Source organism: Stenella coeruleoalba (genome assembly GCF_951394435.1).
Source record: "Stenella coeruleoalba genome assembly, chromosome: X".
NCBI lineage: Eukaryota > Metazoa > Chordata > Mammalia > Artiodactyla > Delphinidae > Stenella > Stenella coeruleoalba.
This window is the reverse complement of record NC_137152.1, coordinates 119,633,450-119,651,607: the sequence shown is the minus strand read 5'-3', so window position 1 is coordinate 119,651,607 and position 18,158 is coordinate 119,633,450. Positions and strand designations below refer to the sequence as shown.

General features: G+C 49.1%; 1 protein-coding gene across 3 annotated transcripts in view; it reads left to right on the top strand.

Moving 5' to 3' along the window:
- The first annotated feature begins 6,892 nt into the window (after positions 1-6,892).
- TMEM185A (transmembrane protein 185A) overlaps positions 6,893-18,158 on the top strand; it is a 31,334-nt gene continuing 20,068 nt past the window's right edge. For all 3 annotated transcript variants that reach the window (XM_079911397.1, XM_079911396.1, XM_079911395.1), the window contains exon 1: positions 6,893-7,039. In XM_079911397.1, the coding sequence (XP_079767523.1) occupies positions 7,002-7,039 (38 nt within the window). In that variant the 5' untranslated portion in view covers positions 6,893-7,001. The remainder of the gene's footprint in view (positions 7,040-18,158) is intronic.

The window sequence follows — 18,158 nt, the reverse complement described above, 5'->3', positions numbered from 1 at the left end:
CTATTCCGTTTCCTATGGAGCTGCAAATTCTCTGAGATGTCATGAAAAGAAAGCAATTTCCAGAGGGGAGAAGGACAGAGTCTGGGATCAGAATAATACTAGAAATAAGTCCTAGCCACTAAGAAGCAACGTCCGCCAGTGTCCCCGCGTTCAGGCAGGTGCAGAAATATGGCGGCATCAGAGACCCACAGGTTTGGGCTGTGACCTGGCATCGAAAGGAAGGGGCAACTTCTGGGCCTAATGGGATTGGGAGGTCACTGCAGTGGGAGGTGCAGACGGCGCCGGGGGCTAAAGAGGCAGCCCTCCCTGCTGAGCGCCGTACGACAACGTGAACATTACGTGGGATCCTGGATTTGAAGCACCTGCCATATAGCAGGTGGGCACTTGGAAAAGGTGGAGAATTTCAGGGCCAATGGAACCTGCTCAGACACTCCTGCCGGAAAAGAAGGGGATTTTGTCATCACAAATGGTAAGCACTCCTGGGGGAAAGCAGGGATTCCTAGTGCCCGTTCGTGCAGTGAACTGACTGATGGGGGGCAGTGCTAGCCCAGGGACGGCCGTGGCAGGCGGCGCAGCAGCGGCCGGGACACGCCAAGAGCGCCCCAGGGACATTCAGGGAGACACTTTTCAGGGGGGCAGCAGCACCCTCCCCAGTAGACTCTGGACGAGCACACACCACCCCGGCACACAGCCAGTCCTGACCAGGGCGGCGCAGGGCACACGGGAGCTGCTGCCCATCAGCGGGAAGCTCTGACGTTCTCTACGTGCGCTGAGCCTGCCCCCTGAGGGGCTGGTGTGAGTTGTCTCAGCCGTGGCCCTGTTTCCCGAGAAGCCCCCATTCCCCAGCCCCAGCTAAAGTCTGCTCTGAGCTCCAGCCTCCTTGGCAAAGGGCTGACCTCCTGCCTGGCTCTCGCCTACCCTCCTCTGTGGCAAATATCGCCGGCTGCTGCTTTAGGGGCCTTTGTGAGCAAGTGCGGGGCCCGGGCCTGTGCCTGTCCGTGGTCCCTGAGCTGGGGCTGGGCACAGGGATAGGGCTGGGTTGGTGGCGGGATGCAGGGTGTGAAGCCAAGTGACATTCACAAGACAGCAGCAGGGTGTAAAGCCACGTGTGAGCAAGCATCCAGGAGGAGGGGCATCCGCAGGGCCCTGAAGGGCACAGACACTCACGCCCCGTGGGGATGCGGAGAGCCCTCCAGCCCGGCGGTCCCCGTGCTTTGAATGCAGGCTTGCCGCCTGCCTGACAGCCAGTGTGCCCGGGGAAGTGAGCCTGCAGGAGAACGTGGGGCCACCACGCCGCTGGGACAGAAGGGAGCAGAGTGGGCAGTGGAAGGAGAGAGCAGGGCCCAAGCCTGGGCATAGGAGCCGCCTTCAGAGGGCCGTGCCTCGGACCCCCACGTCCGGGACCCTTCTCTATCCTCACGCCCTCTGTGCTAGACCCCACCTCTCCTGCAGGGTCTCCTCTTCATTTCAGGGGAGGTGGGTTCTTGACAGGGTTTAGGAGAGTCCCCTTGGGCAGGGTCCGGCGTCAGGCTCTCGGTGTCCTCATCTGTAGGATGGAGAGTGTAACAGTTCAACTTCTGAGCCTTGATATGAGATTGTGTTCGGTTCCGGGGGCCGCCCAACAAGGTACCACAAATTGAAGTCACCAGTGGGGTTGCAACTTCTCTCCCTTTTCTGAAGGCTCAAGTGAAAAACATCACGGTGCTGGCAGGGCCATGCTTCCTCTGATGGCTCTGGAGGAGGGTTTTTCTTCTTTCTTCCATCTTGTGATGTTCCCAAGTGTTCCGTGGTTTGTGGCTGGATTACTCCAGTCTCTGTCTTCATTTTCACATGGCTGTCTCCCCTCTGGTCATGCCTACGGCCAATTTGCCCTCTTCTTTTAAGGATACCTGTCATATGGGATTAGGCCCAGTCTAATGACCTCATTTTTTGTTTTGTTTTGTTTTTAACATCTTTATTGGAGTATAATTGCTTTACAGTGGTGTGTTAGTTTCTGCTGTATGACAAAGTGAATCAGCTATACATATACATATATCCCCATATCCCCGCCCTCTTGCTTCTCCCTCCCACCCTCCCGAGCCACCCCTCTAGGTTCTCACAAAGCACCGAGCTGATCTCCCTGTGCTATGCAGCTGCTTCCCACTAGCTATCTGTTTTACATTTGGTAGTGTATATATGTCCATGCCACTCTCTCACTTCATTCCAGCTTATGCTTCCCTCTCCCTGTGTCCTCACGTCCATTCTCTACGTCTGCATCTTTATTCCTGTCCTGCCCTCTAGGTTCTTCAGAACCATTTTTTTTTTATTCTAGATATATGTGTTAGCGTACGGTATTTGTTTTTCTCTTTCTGACTTACTTCACTCTGTTTGACAGTCTCTAGATCCATCCACGTCTCAACAAATGACACAGTTTCGTTTCCTTTTATGGCTGAGTAATATTCCATTGTATATATGTGCCACATCTTCTTTATCCATTCATCTGTTGATGGACACTTAGGTTGCTTCCATGTCCTGGCTATTGTAAATAGAGCTGCAATGAACATTGCGGTACATGACTCTTTCTGAATTATGGTTTTCTCAGGGTATATGCCCAGTAGTGGGATTGTTGTAATGACCTCATCTTAACTCGACTACATCTGCAAAGGCCCTATTTCCCAATAAGTTCCCCTCGCAGGTACTGGGGATGAGGGTTTCAGCATATCTTTTGGGGGGCATAATTTAGCCCCTAGGAAATATGACACGAGGTGTCACCTGCATATGAAATGCCTGAACTAGTGTAGGGGGTTATTATTACTGTGTATCCAAGATCTACCTTCCCCCACATTTTAATATTCCGGAATCTGTGTATGTCTTATTATCTACTTGTACATTGCTTGACGGATTTTTTCTTTTTCCGTTTAAAATATGTTATGAAATGTATGCTCTATCTCACATCTGTGCAAACATGGTATAACTTGTTCAAGAAACCTCAGCGTGTCCATGCCCTGCGAGAATATGGTGCGGCTGCCCACAGATCTTGCCTGCAGCTTCTGGAATCTTAGGAAGCGGAGATCATGATTCCGGCAGAGGTGGTGGACCCAGAGTGAGGCCTGGGAGGAGGGGCAACTGCTTGGTAGCGGGGCTCTTGGGTGTGTCGGGCTCCCGAATTCATTTCCTGGACACTTGCTGAGCACCTATGGCATACCGCGCTGCAGGGGTGCAGGCAGTAGCAGGAAGCCCAAGGGCCTCCTGAGCTGAGCCCGCAGGACACAGAGGCCCGGGAAAGCCCCCTCCTGCTGACTGCAGGGAGGCCGGGGCAGGATGGGGTGCAGTCCATGGGGCTGGAGCAAACATTTTAGGAGGTGGCAGGATCCCAGTGTAGACCGGAGACTGTGACAAAGCAATGTAGCTGTCTCACTGAGATGTCGCTTCGCAGAGGCCCAGAGCCTCCCTCTCCACCTGGGAAGCCTTCCTGGAGCCCATGGCGGCAAGAGAGGTCCAGGGTGGAAGCACAGGGACATCCTGGTGGCTCTAGACTCCCAGACAGACACCGCCTGCCCATCGGCCTGCCAACAGGAAGTGGCCCGTGTTCCCTTCCTCCTGGGAAGCTTGCTCCAGGAGAGGCGCTCATCCACCGCTCCCAGGCCCCAGTGACAAGACGGCCAGTGGGGCCTTGAGACGCCCCTGTCTCCCTCTTGTCTCGGCAGCTGCAGTTTGCAAGTCCCGAGGGAAGCCTCCCCAGTGAGGGGTGGCCCCTTCTGGGCTCTGGAGGAAGATGGGGGCAGCTGCAATCCAAGCAGAACCAAAGATCCTACAGCCTCAGTCCCTTCCACTGCACCCCAGCCCCTCCCCCAGCTCCTCGGGCCCCCAGACACAGCCCCTGTGTTCTGCCACACCCCCTGCCAGGCTCCAACCACCTGCCAGGGAGCTTTCAGTACCAGAAAGACGGCACACTTAGCAAGTGAAGCTAAAGTAGCCAGAAACAAGGCCCCTCTACGGAAGCTCTGGGGGGAGGCACCTTGTAAGTGGAGTCTTGGGAACTCCAGGGACTCCAGGGATTTTCTCATTGGTGGCATTAAGGGTGTAGCCTTTCAGGAGCTCAGAGTGGAGACTTTCAGGTCCAGAGAGGGTCAGCCTGTAGCCACAGGCTCCCGGCTGAAGAAGCTGTCAAGCTGGTCCCCCAGGAACCCTGGGGTAGGCCCCCCGGCATGGCCAGGGATTGGCTCCCAGCTGTCCCTCCCTCCAGTGGAGCGGCAGTGAAGCTGGTCTAAGTCCTCTAATTCCATGCCCCCTCCACTCTGCTGCTGCAGTGGCCTGGGGGCGGAGCCCTGGCAGCGCGGAGCCCTGGGCCCCAGCCACTTCCTCCCCTGACCCAGTTCCTCCATGACCAGACTGTCTGAAGGCAGCAGAATTCTCTCCTTTCAGGGCCCTGCTCTTCAGAAGCCCACCCTCCACCCCATCACATTGGAGTCAATATGAATGTTGAATTGGACGAGCCACCAACTGCTTTCTGGCTTATCTGGGGCTCATGCCTTTTCAATCCAGAGCCATTTCATGCCTTTGTATGAAGATTGTTGGGAATCTCTAAGTAAGGTGGCCCTGAAATTTGGTGGCCAGTCCGGGTTAGCTAGAGATGATGAGGGTGTCATCCTATGCATGGCTCAGGGTCTTTCCTCAATGTTCAGGTCCCTCATGGGTCTGTCCACACAGGCCAGGGAAGCTTTGGGCCACTGCCCAGGGTGGTACATTGAGCAAGTGGTCTGAGGTGGGCAGCAGATGGGCAGCGGGGTCTTTTATACTTGTTGGAGAGAGGACAAGAGGGAAGCCTGGATGTTCTGATTCTTATTTCCATGGGAGCACCAGGAGAGGACATGGCTGGGCCGCCAGTAAAGCTGAGGCAGTCTAGGTTCATCCACTTCTCGAAGGTTGAGGATGGGAAGCCTTGGGTCGTCCAATTCTTCCCATATGTCCTCGTGGACAGGCCTCTATGCTCCCTTGGCAATTTGGCTTGTCAGAGCAAAACAATACATTGACAGTTGGCCTGGTCATCTCAGGTTGAGGGGGTACTGCAGGCTTGCAGAGCAGTGGGTCAGCTCTGGGACCCCCTGGGACCTCACCAAAGTAGTGCCTGCCCTTGAGGCTCCGGACCCTGAGCAGCCCGCCTGGTCTCTGTCTGTGAAGCTCTTGAAAGGGCAACAGTGTCTGTTATTCAAGTGTCTGAACTGACAAACAATCTCACTCTTAATGCCTATTTGGGGTGAGGCCACCAGTAATTAAGGTGGTGCTGGCCAATCTGGTCACTGGCAAGTACCTCTTTTTTGCAGAGTATGGGCTGCAGGTTCGGCAGGACGCCAAGTCCTACATCCTTAGTAGCTGGGCAGCTCAGGGCACATTATACAAGCTTCTCTATGCCTCAGCTTTCTCTTCTGTATTTGTATGTTCATTGGGAACCTCCTCAGGGGTACACACCAGACTCCACTTGGAGGATGGGCAGGGGAGCTAGACCAAAACTCTGGGACAGGGTTCTGGTGCTTCAGCAGCTAACAAACTTGATTCAGGTTATTCATCCTTAGAAACAGCTCATATAATAATACCCACTCCCCGGTGGGTTTGGGAAACCTAATTACTACTTGTGAAATGTTTGCAGGTTCACAGAAGAAAGGTGATACCATCATGGCAAAGTATGACTACCATAATCGTGATCTTCTCAAGCTGCCCCGAGGGCTAAGTCCTATAAAATTGCCGTTTGTGAAATTCTGCTATTGTTACAAAGTGCAGCTATTATCCATAATGATACAGAGTAATGTCTAAGGTATTGCTGTGCTCATGGAAAACTCTTAAATCAGGCGAAGTGAAGAAGGTAGACCAGGCCACCTGCCGTGAGCTTGTCCTGCTCTCTAATTCCAAAAGTAAACAGAATCCTTGAGGAGGTAGGCCCCTGAAGAAGCACCAGATAGCAACAGCATTCTCTGAGCACCTAGCGTGCACCAGGCAGTGTGTTATGCACGCTAGCTCATTGAATCTTCCCAACAAGTTTAGGAAGTAGACTTTATCATCTCCATTTTGCAGAGGAGAAAAAATGAGGCTCAAAGATGTTGACTTGCCCACAGAAAACGAACCTGGCAGTTATAAATAGCATGGCTTAGAGTGGAGAAAGAGCTGGGCCGGGTGGGAGGTGACCAGAGAGTCTGGGCAGGAGGCAAAGAGTCTCTGAACTAGGTTAGCAAAGCGAGGATGGCTTCCACATTTCCAGTTTGGGCACCCCTACCCTCACCCCCGCCAACCCAGTGAACAGGTCCGCTGCCAACGGAGAGAGGCAACCGAGGAGGGGAAGGCGGTAGGGAGGGCAGATGACTGGTGCAGGGTAGCCTGAGCTTGGGACTGCCAGCATATCTCCACGCGCTGGCCTGGGCCTTGGGAGGGAAGTTGGGACGCAGTCACTGACAGATTTGACAGGTGAAGGCCTGGGAGGAGATGGCCAAAATGCAACGTGTCACCCGGGGCCACTAGCCCCAAGGCTCAGTTCTCGCTGGAGAACCTCCAGAAGGCAGCGCGGGCCAAGGTGACAGGTGTCCGTGAAGACCTCCTCGCGGGACTCGCCGGCGACGCGCTCGCTCCGCACAGGCCTGCGCCGAGTCAGCGATCCCGCTCGGCTCCCCGCGCCCTACCCCGGCTTCCCGGTCCCTCCAGCCTCCGTCGCCCCCGCCGTCTCCTCCTCCGGGCGCGGAGCCGAGGGCCGGGGCCTCCGCGCACTGTGAGCCGGGAAAGCGGCATCGCGCGCCGCTCGCTGCACTGCTCGGGCCTGCCGGGCGGGGCTCGGGGCGCATGCGCGGCGGCCTACGGAAGCCCGGAAGGAGGGGTGGGAAGTGCGGCTCAGGTTTCTCAGGGCGGCGGCGGCGGCGGCGGCGTCGGCAACTGGGACGCGGCTCGCGCTGGCACCATGAACCCGCTGTAACGTGCAGGCTGCACGGCGCGGGGGGCGGGGGGAGGAGGAGGAGGACGGCGCGGTGAAGTTCTCCGCCATGAACCTGAGGGGCCTCTTCCAGGACTTCAACCCGAGGTGAGGCGTCGCCCGCACGGCTCGGGGAGGCACGGCGTCCGGGATGCTGTGGCGGGCGGCGGGGCCTGCCCGAGCCTCCCCGGAAAACCGATCGGCCTCGGCGCCGGCCCGCTGCCTCCTCCCGCGCCCGCTGCCTTCAGCCCCCGGCCCGCCGCCCCATCTAGAACCTCCCGGCCGCGGTCCCCGCCCCGCGGGAACCCCGCGCCTCTCCGCTTGCCCTCCCTCCCTCGTCGCTGTCCCAACTTCCCTCTCTCAGCTCCATCTTCTGGCACCCGCTGCCTGCCATGCGTTCCCCGCGCCAGGGCCGGTTCACTTGACTCGACACCCCTACCCACCACCCCAGCTGTTTCCTACAGTTCCTCCAAGCCCTTGAGGTTTCCCTTGGACGTATGCCCATCCCTCGCTTGTTTGCTTCTTTGTGGAACTGATGTCTGAAACACTGTTGAATCCTTGGAGTCCGTGTCAGGGTATGGCAGGACCTTACATAACGCTTTTGGGGGGTAAACCTGACAATTTTCCGTACACGTTTTCTCATCAGTCTTGACTGTAAGTTTATTTGCAGGAAGCAGATATTGCTGTCCTGTTTCCCAGATGGGGACTAGCCAGTGGACTGGAGGGAAGGAACACTGGCTAAGGAATCGAGCGTCTGTCCTTGGACTTGACCAAGTGTTCTGTAACTCTCTTACCTCCCCAGGCTGTGAACTCCCTAAAGCAGAGACCGTCTCCTGCTCAAATCTCTATTCCCCGCAGCTCCCACTGTGTCTGACACATAGTAGGCACTTATCAAATGTTTGTGGAACTAAACTGAACCTAAAGACCTGGATTGGAGAGCAGGCCGTATGTAACTGGGGGATCCTCTGCTCATCTGAAAAATAAGGAGTTGGCCTAGCTGATCTCCGAAGTCCACTGCTCTGTGAAGGGAGTGCCTAGCTCCCTTATTTGGTGGTGGAAGGCACGCACTCAATAAACCTTTCCTATGCCAGGTCCCATGCCGTCTGCTTCAGCTGCTGAGAGGGCCCAGCGTGAGGGTGGAGAAGGGCAGGCCAATAGATGATTGACAGCACAGTGCAGTGTTGTGCTGTGGGAGCCCAGTGGAGACCACCTTCCAGGCTGCTTGTGGGGCATGTCTTGGGAGAGAGAGAGAGGATGAGTGTGTGTGTGTGTGTGTGTGTGTGTGTGTGTTGGGAGTGCAGCCTCCTTAGGGACGCTGACATTTTAAGGTTCGAGCCATTGTGACTTACTGGGTGCTCTTATTGCTCTTTGAGCACTACCGAGTTCATGTTCTGTTTAGTCTGGAGGGCCAGTGTCCCCATCACAGTGCAGTCATTATCACTGTTGGCCTTGAAGGCGCTCTGCATAGAGGAGCTTGTTGAGAGCAGGTAACTGAGAACTGACTGCAGCGCCTTCCTCTGCTGTTCCTAGGGGTTAGGATTGGTCTCCAGGGTAGCAGGGCTGGTGCCGGAGTTGGATAGGCCTTGTGTATCTACATTGTTTGACGATGGTGATAAGAAAGATAAGTAAAAGCTGAATTGTTTTGTGTCCTTGGGCCACTCACTTATCTGTCTGTTTTATAGGCAGAATGAGTATAATCTCTCAGCAGGATAGAGAGGCCAAATTAATGATTGATTGCAAAGCGCTTTACAAGTAGAAAGTTCCAGGACAACTTTGCAAGGTGACAGATCATTCGGAAGCCACAAAGAGCACTTGCTGAAACAAAATAGTGCTGCCCGGATAGCATCCTTAACCGTTTTTTCCTGTAGTAGCTTCTTTCTGCCCCCCCGCCGCCCCGCCCCCGGAAATTGGCACAGGAAAATGACAATTAAATACCAGGTATCTAAACAGGTTTATAGTCAACATCAACGTACTTATCAACCCTTTAATTCTATTGGGATTGAGATGCACATCTCCCTGAAAAGTTTGAAGATCTTTTATAGGATGCCATTTTCGTTTTCATTTTCCTGATGCCGTGTTGAGTCAGTGGGAGAGAGCCGTGTTTCCTCACAGTGGGGACTCCTGAGACGGTGGCCAGCTGATGTCGGCAGGTGCCAGTTCTCAGCTGGTGGTGTGTCATGTCTTGTGGGCACACCTCGTTTTCGACATTGTTCTTTAGTTTTTGCTTCATGCTGAGGAGGACCTTCCAGACAGCTCGAAGAGCAAACCGAGGGCTGGAGACAGGAGGAAACCTTGTGCCAGGGCCTCAAACCCTGATGCTGCTTCCTCGCTCCCCGCCTGGAATTCAGAGCCAGTTCAACACCTCCCTCCTAGCCCAGCACCTTAGCACATACTGTTCTCTTTGCCGGGAGTGTTTCCCTCTCTCTCCTCTCCTCCTTACCTTGTTAGCTTCTGTTTCTCCTTGAGATCTCAGCTCACTTGTTGCTTGCCGAGGGCAGCTTTTCTGACTTCCCCGCCCAGCGCACTGCGCCCTGTTTGTACAGTCTGCGTAGTGTGCTGTGTTCCTCCATCTTACACTCATCTGTACCCTTGTTTGACTAATGCGTGTCTCCCCTATGAAACTCTAAGCTCCATGGGGGCAGGGCCATGACTCTGCGTGTTATGGTACCCTGCATATCTGGAGTAGTACCTGGCTCAAAAAGTATTTGTGGGATGGATGGATGGATGAATGAATGAACGAACGACTCACTCTCCAGAGTCACTGCCTTCCTCGTGGTCTGCGGCCTGGTTCTCTTTCCTCTCACCTTCTTCCCTCCTTCAGGATGCAGCCATTCCATTGGCGAGCTGGGAACACCACGACACTAAGCAGACCACGGCTGCCTTGACTCTGTGGCTTGTGTATGTCTCAGGAATAGTCACTGTCACGGTTTGGTGGGCCCCAAGGCATGGGCCATGGCTCCAGATCTCCTTTCCAACCTTTTGATCTTGGGAGTCTGAATCCGCTGCTGTATTGCCAAGGCTCTGGAAAACTACACTGACAGAGAATGATTCACAGCTGTCAACACTCAGATGCCTATTTCCATCTGGCTCAGAACTGGTTGATCATGAGCTTCTTTTTAGTTACATAGGTTAAGGCTTGCTGAAACAGACACCCCGGACCCACCAAGTCCTTCCCTGAATGCCCAAGGCTTCCTAACAGCTAGCGAGCCCTACCTATTGAATAGGCAAACTCCTAGAAGTATACGGAATTGACAAACTTGGATCGTGAGGTGTTCCTGGGAGCTAGAGATCTGGGAGTAGGTGGCATTAAGCCGGCACCCTGTCCGCACCACGGAGCCTTGGGAGTCTCTGCTGCCTTGTGCAGTTGCTGGCTCAGAGAAGGCCCTTCAGCCCTGGTAGCCAGGCAGTGCTCGAAGGCTGTGAGAACTCTGCTAGAACTTCTGAGTCAGCCGCAGTGAGCTCCAGATGGAGTGTGGTGCATCCCGCAGGTGTCCTGGACGGGGACAAAGGCTGAGGAGCGCTGCTCTGAGCATTCCGTCGTGTGGGGATGGGGTCCTGAGGTCAGTAGCATTTAGAAGCTTCCATATGCTGCAACATCTAAAGCCATTCTGGAGTCTGTGTGAGTGATCTTGTCTCTTATTTGAAGTCTGGAAACATGAATGTGATTGCGGGTAATTAACAACAGGCAGCTACCTGACCTTTAAGAGGCGTTTGTAAAGTATATGTAAAGCATTACTTCATCACACATCTCCCTGGTACCTACTGTGTGCCAGAGATGTGCCGGGTGCCCGAAGTGCAGGAGTGAATGGGACGTGGTCCCTGCCCGCTCGAGCCCGGCGGACGAAGCAGAAATGGAAACATTAAAATTCAACACGGGACAAGGCGTTCCAGGCACAAGAACCAAAGAACCAAATGCTGCGGGAACACAAGGGGCAGAGCCACTAATTCTGTCTAGCGTGGACAGGGAAGGTTCCACAGCTCGATTCTGAAGCATATAGTTATAGGCTTTTGTCAGACAAGAGGGCAGGAAAGGCATCTTAGAAGGGACAAAGTATGCAGAGGCGCGGGGTCATGGGAGGGCCTGGTGTGTTAAGACAGTGCTGCAAGGTCAGTGTGGTAGGGGCATTGCGGGCAACGCTTGTCACGTGACTTAGAAATACTACGCGTAGTGTTAACAATTACTGTAAATGTTTTTGACACATTACTGTTTTTTTTTTTAAAGCAGGCTCCAGACCCATCAATAGTGAGTGTATGTTGGTACTGTTAATGAACTCTTCACCACCAACTGTCTGTTTATCTGTCATTCTGTCACCTCAAACTACCTATAGTAAGAAAAGCTTGTTGATTATACTGAGGTTATTAATAATAGCTATGACTTCTGGGACACCTACCACGTGCCAGGCACAGTATCACTGCTCTGCACCCATTATCTTGAACCTTCACAACAGCCCTCTGAGTTCGATATCAGCCTTGTTTTGCAGAGTCTTAGCTTGTGAATTCCCTGAAGTCACACAGGCGGTGAGGGGCCAAGTCAGGAGTCGAACAAGTTGGTTTCCTTCTGAAACCTGTGCTCTTTCCGGTATTCATATGCCCCCCTTCTGATTTAGTAGCATCTGCCCACCCCAGCCATGGCATAGGAGGTCCGACATACTAAGGAGCCTTCTGTTTATGAGTTGTGATTAAGCAAAGCAAACCTTGTATTCGAGCTTACGCATCTAAATGAGTATTATCTTTCAAAGAAGTTACTTAGGGAAAAGGTAAATATATACCTACTCCATTGCTCATACCCCTTGTTACTCATTTGAAATTTCCTTGGAAGCAAATCCTGTAAGAAAATCCGTCTCATTGCTTTATAATCATATATCATTTTTTAACCAAAATAGTGCTGCCTAGTTTGATCACACATCCTATCCACTAAACTTGGCTCTGACTGACTTTTGGCCGTTTCCAAAAATCCACTCTCAGTGAAGATTTGGCACCACTGGGGGTATTCAAATGAACGGACCGCAGGCTCTCAAGGCGATTCCAGGAGGAAAGCTCCAAAGATGGTTTGAGCAAGGAAGTGGAATTAGTGCATTGTCTCCCAGGGGGACTGTTTAAAGGAGACATGTCTCATTTGAATGCAGAATTTCTGGTTTCAAAACTATCATTCCCATTACTTACTTACACGTCTCATTTGAATGCAGAGTTTCTGGTTTCAAAAATGTCATTCCCATTACTGGCTAATTACACGCATGTTTTTCTTGGCTGTGAGTTCTTTGGAGGCCAGGATGGTGAGGTGTTCGAGAAATGTGCTGAGTGAGTGGATGTTGAGTACAGATAGACGTGAGCCATGGGGGAACTCTGTTGTAGGGGAGAGACAGTGGACTGAGGGATTTTAGGTAGTTTCCTAGGACTTCGGGAGTGAAGCTTCCCAGTATTGAGCTTGGGGTTTCTAATTGCGTTGCCTGATCATAGGCCATGCCTGTGCGAGGAGACTAGAATTCAAGATGAAAGCCTTCAACTCTGGAGACAGGCTCTTTATAACTGACAATTCGTAGTTTGTCACCTATGACCTAATAGTGAGAAAAATGATGGCTAAATGAGATTGTCATAACTTTTCTCTTTTGTAATACTAGTAGCAGCTAAAATGGGTAAAATCCATCATTTACACAGGGCTCTCATATCCCCTTATCTCCATGAGTGGATATAGGAGCAACCCGATGAGGAGAGAGTGACCCACGCACAACCACACAGCTGGGAAACAGTTCCCACAGGCCTGGGCTCTGTCTAGTCCTCCTCAAGAGTGATTTGTTTTTATTTGGCTTTTGTACTTTCTTGTCAGTCAATGACTTTAAATTTTGTTCATAAGGTTCTGCTCAGTGTAAGAGGTGCAGTTCCTTTGAAACGTTGGGAGAGTGGCAATTAGCAGTTTGTCAGTTGGAGCTATTCTCTAAAGTTGTAGACAGAGAGGCGCTCACAGGGATGGTCACCCAGACCATGTGTGCGTGCATGTGTGCCTGCTCCAGTTAAAGCCAGCGGCTTCCACTGGAGAAAACTGATGGGTCTAAAAAGAGTCCAGCTGCATTCTTTTGACTTGCGGAAAACAAGATAATAGAACGTTTATACGCACAGTGTCATCTCTTTACTAGGTATATTCCCTCCCTCCCTAAATCCTTTTTCCCTTCCCCCCAAGGTGGAGAGAGGGAATTTGAGGTTCCAGCAGAAAGCTCTGTGTACATTTCAGAGAGGATACTAGCTTTGTAGTTTGACCCACGTGACACCACTCAGTGATCTTGTACTGGCATTACAGACTCAGATGAAAGTGGGGTAAATTCCCTTTTAAGGTGTAATTGGAAAAGTGAAATTAAGGAAGCAGTGGTTTGATGCCAGAATATCCATTGGAACCTCCATTTGCTGATTTGTGGAGAATTCAGCAGTCTGTTTCTATACTTGGATTCTGGTCTGAATGTTTCTTGAAAAGTAACTCATAGTAGTTTAGGCTTTTTTTATTTTTATTTAAATTTTTTTTTTATATTTGGAGCTTTTTATCACTTTTTTTTCTCTACAGTTATCATGGTTTATTTTATTTTCTTTATTTTTTTGGGTTGCACTGGGTCTTCATTGCTGTGTGCGGGCTTTCTCTAGTTGTGGCGAGCGGGGGCTACTCTCCTTTGCGGTGCGAGGGCTTCTCATTGTGGTGGCTTCTCGTTGCGGAGCATGGGCTCTAGGTGTGTGGGCTTCACTAGTTGCAGCACGCGGGCTTCAGTAGTTGTGGCTCGCAGGCTTCAGTAGTTGTGGCTCGCGGGCTCTAGAGTGCAGGCTCAGTAGTTGCGGCGCACAGGCTTATTTGCTCCGTGGCACGTGGGATCTTCCCGGACCAGGGCTCGAACCCGTGTCCCCTGCATTGGCAGGTGGGTTCTTAACCACTGCGCCACTGGGAAGTCCCAGGTTAGGCAATTTTCAGTCTATTTTGTCAGTTTATTATGACTTGTGTAGAATTTCTGCCTCCAGTCTCTACCAACTACAATCTACCTTACACACTCTTCTCTACCTTCTGTCACTCTTTTGCTCAGAAAATCTTCAGTGGCCCCCTATTGCCTAGTAATAAATTCTAAGGACTTTACCTTGATATTCAAATCCCCCATTCTACCTTTCCCTTGTTTCCTCTGGTGCCTTTTCTCCTGTCTCCCCAGCACTCCCCACCCCAAGATTTACAGAACGTACTCCACGTGTTCTAGTCTCCTGGGGTACAAAATACTGTCTCATGCTTTAAAGAATCGTCTTCCCTTTTTCTGGAATTCCCTATCCCCAGACCCCACCTCCTTTCCCAGCTCTCCCAGGGAAATGAACCTTCCATGTCCCAGTTTGCCATGATATATAGTTGCTTGATCCCCCTCTCCTCCTCTTAGTCTTTGAGCATCTTCGGGGCAGAGACTGTTTCTTTCCCACACGCTCAAACAGTTTTTAAAGTTTTAAGTTAGATTTGTGTGTATTTTGTATTGATGCCCCATGATCCTTTTTTTCCCTCTGGAAAAATTCTGTACACATGTAAAGAAAGTATCTTTTGTTTGCTTTGATAGAACCATGCTATTTTTATCTACTCTAGCGTTCATTTCCATAATTTCCTTAGGAACTTTGTCTGCTTTATCTGTCATGATTTAACAGTAGCATGTAGAAGCCCACAATGTATATTGGTATATTTGTACAAAAAATATTGTCAGATTATTTCCATATTCTATGGTCATGTTGTTAGATTTTCATTATTTAGATTTTCTTTATTAGTCATTTTAATGCTTTTTGTTTTGAAGTCTAATTGATCAAATTACTGTCCTAGTAAACTGCTTCTCTTGTCCTTACTCAGTCACAATAAACCTGTGTCATCTCCTTTCTTCTAATTGGTTTGACTTTTTTTTTTTTTTGCGGTACGCGGGCCTCTCACTGTTGTGGCCTCTCCCGTTGCGGAGCACAGGCTCCGGACGCACAGACTCAGCGGCCAGGGCTCACGGGCCCAGCCGCTCCGCAGCATGTGGGATCTTCCCGGACCGGGGCAAGAACCCGTGTCCCCAGCATCAGCAGGTGGCCTCTCAACCACTGCGCCACCAGGGAAGCCCTATTTCTAGTTTTTTAAAGAGCTTCCATACTGTTCCACAAAGTGGCTCTGTCAATTTACATTAGATAGATTAATAGATAGGCCAGGTTTATTGAAGTATGTTTAACATGCAGTAAATTTTACCGTTTTTTAGTGCACAGTCCTATGAGTTTTGATAAACCCATTCACTTGTGTAAGCACCACCCAAAGACAGAGATATAGAAAAGTTCTGTCACTGCAAAATCTTCCCTCGTGTGCTTTTGTAGTCATCCTTTCCCCCAACACAGCCACGGGTAATCACGGGTGATCTGTTTTCTGTATCTATACTTTTGCCTTTTCCACAATGTCACATAAGTGGAGTCACACAGTGTGTTGTGTTTTCAGTCTGAGTTATTTTACTTAGTATAGTGCATTTGAGGTTATCCATGTTGTTGCATGCATCCCTAGTTTGTTCCTTTTTCCTGCTGATTAGTATTCCATTTGAATAGACATACCTCAGTTGGTTTAACCATTCAGCAGTTTTTGGACACTTGGGTTGTTTCCAGTGGCTATTATAAATAAAGCTGCTTTGAACATTTGAACACAAGTCTTTGTGTGGACATATGTTTTCCTTTTTCTTAAGTAAATACCTAGGTATGGGATTGCTGGGCTGTAGAGTAAGGGTATACTTAACTTTATGAGAAACTACCAAAGTGCTTTCTAAAGTGGCTACACTGCATTCCTACCAGCAATATATGAGGGTTCCATTTGCTCTACCTCCTTAGCAACGATTGTCATATGCTGTGAGGTTAAGAGTCTGGGTTCATTTTTCCCATCTGTCCAGTTGTTTCAGCACCATTTATAGAAGCCCAATTGTTTCTCTATTGAATTGCCTTGGCACCTTTTCCCATGTATGTACAGGCATGTTTTTGGACTCTATTCTGTTCTCTGTGTCTCTCCTGATGCTAATCCTACATTGTCTTGATTACTGTAGCTCTATAGTAAGCCATGAAAACATGCAGTATAAGTATAGTTTCTCCAACTTTGTTCTTTCTCACAATTGTTCTGCCCATTTGAGGTCTTTTGCATTTTCATATAATTTTTAGAGCGAGTATGTCAGTTTCTGCAGAAGAGGCTGCTTGGATTTTCATTGGCATTGCACTGAATCTTTTTTTTATATATATTTATAGCAGCTTTATTCATAGTTGCCAAAACTTGGAAGCAACCAAGATGTCCCTCAAAGGGTGAATGGATAAATAAACTGTGGTTTATTATTTATTCCAGTGGAATCTTGTTTAACACTAAAAGGAAATGAGCTATCAAGCCATAAAAAGACATGGTGGAAGCTTAAATGCATACAGGCACACCTCGTTTTATTGCGCTTTACTTTATTGCGCCTTGCTTTATTGTGTTTTTTTTCTTCCAGTTTCATTGGAATATAGGTGACATACAGCACTGTGTAAGCTTAGGTACAGCATATCGATTTGACTTACATACATCATGAAATTATTACCACAGTAAGTTTAGTGACCATTAATCATCTCATATAGATACAAAAGAAAAGAAAAAGAAAAAATATATTTTTCATTGCGGTGAGGACTCTTAGGATGTACTCTCTTAACAACTTCCATGTGTAACATATGGCAGTGTTAATTACATTTATCATGTTGTAAAATACCTGTCTAATACTTATTTATCTTATAACAGGAAGTTTCTACCTTTTGACTGACTTCATCCAATTCCCCCTCCCCTAACCCCGACCTCTGGTAACCACAAATCTAATCTCTTTTTCTATCGGTTTGTTTGTTTTTGAGGTATAATTGACCTACAAGATTATGTTAGTTCCTGGTGTACAACATAGTGATTCTATATTTCTATACATTCTTAAATGATCACCACAATAAGTCTAGTTACCATCTGTCACTATTCAAAGATATTATATTATTTTTGACTATATTCCCCACACTGTACATTTCATACCCATGACTCATTTATTTTGTAGCTGGAAGTTGTACTTCTTAATCTCCCTCACTTATTTCTCTCCTCCTTTCCTCTCCTCCCCTCTGGCAACCACCTGTTTATTTTCTGTATCTATGACTCTGTTTTGTTATGTTTGTTAATTTGCTTTTTTAGAGTCCACATATAAATGCACTTATACAGTATTTGTCCTTCTCTGTCTGACTTATTTCACTTAGCATAATACCATGTAGGTTCATCCATGTTGTCACAAATGACAAGATTTCATTCTTTTTTGTGGCTGAGTAATATTTCATTACACACACACACACACACACACACACACACACACACTCCACATCTTTTTTAAACATTCATCTATCAGTGGGCACTTAGGGTGCCTCTATATCTTAGCTACTGTAAATAAGGCTGCAGTGAACATAGGGGTACATATATCTTTTTGAATTGGTGTTTTTGTTTTCTTCAGATAAATCTCCAGGAGTGGAATTGCTGGATCACATGGTAGTTCTATTTTTCATTTTTTGAGAAACCTCTATACCATTTTCCATAGTGGTTGCACCAATTTATGTTCCTGCCAACAGTGCACAGGGGTTCCCTTTTCTTCACATCCTCACCAACACTTGTTATCTGTTGTCTTTTTTTTAATAATAGCCATTCTGACAGTGTAAGATGTTATCAAACTAGACTACTTTCTCATACCATATACAGAAATGATTAAAGACTTAAATGGATTAAAGACTTAAATGTAAGACCTGAAACCATAAAAATCCTAGAAGAAGACATAGGCAGTATGCTCTTTGACATCAGTCTTAGCAATATTTTTTTGGATATGTCTCCTCAGGCAGGAGAAACAAAAGCAAAAATGGGACTACATGCATTGAATCTTTTGAATAATCTGATGAGTATGGTAGGCTAAATAATGTCCCTCAAAGATACCTACTTCCTAATCCATGGAACCTGTGTATATTAGCTTCTGTGGCAAAAAGGTGAATATTATCTTATATGGCAAAAGATGTAATTAAGTTAAAGATCTTGAGATGGGGAGAGTATTCTGGATTATCCAGGCAGGCCCTAAATGCATTCATGGGTTTCCATATAAGAGGGAGGCAGAAGGAGATACTATTAGGAGGAGAAGGCAATGCGATTGAGGCAGAGAAAGAGATTTGAAGATGCTGCCCTTCTGATTTTGATGATGGAGGA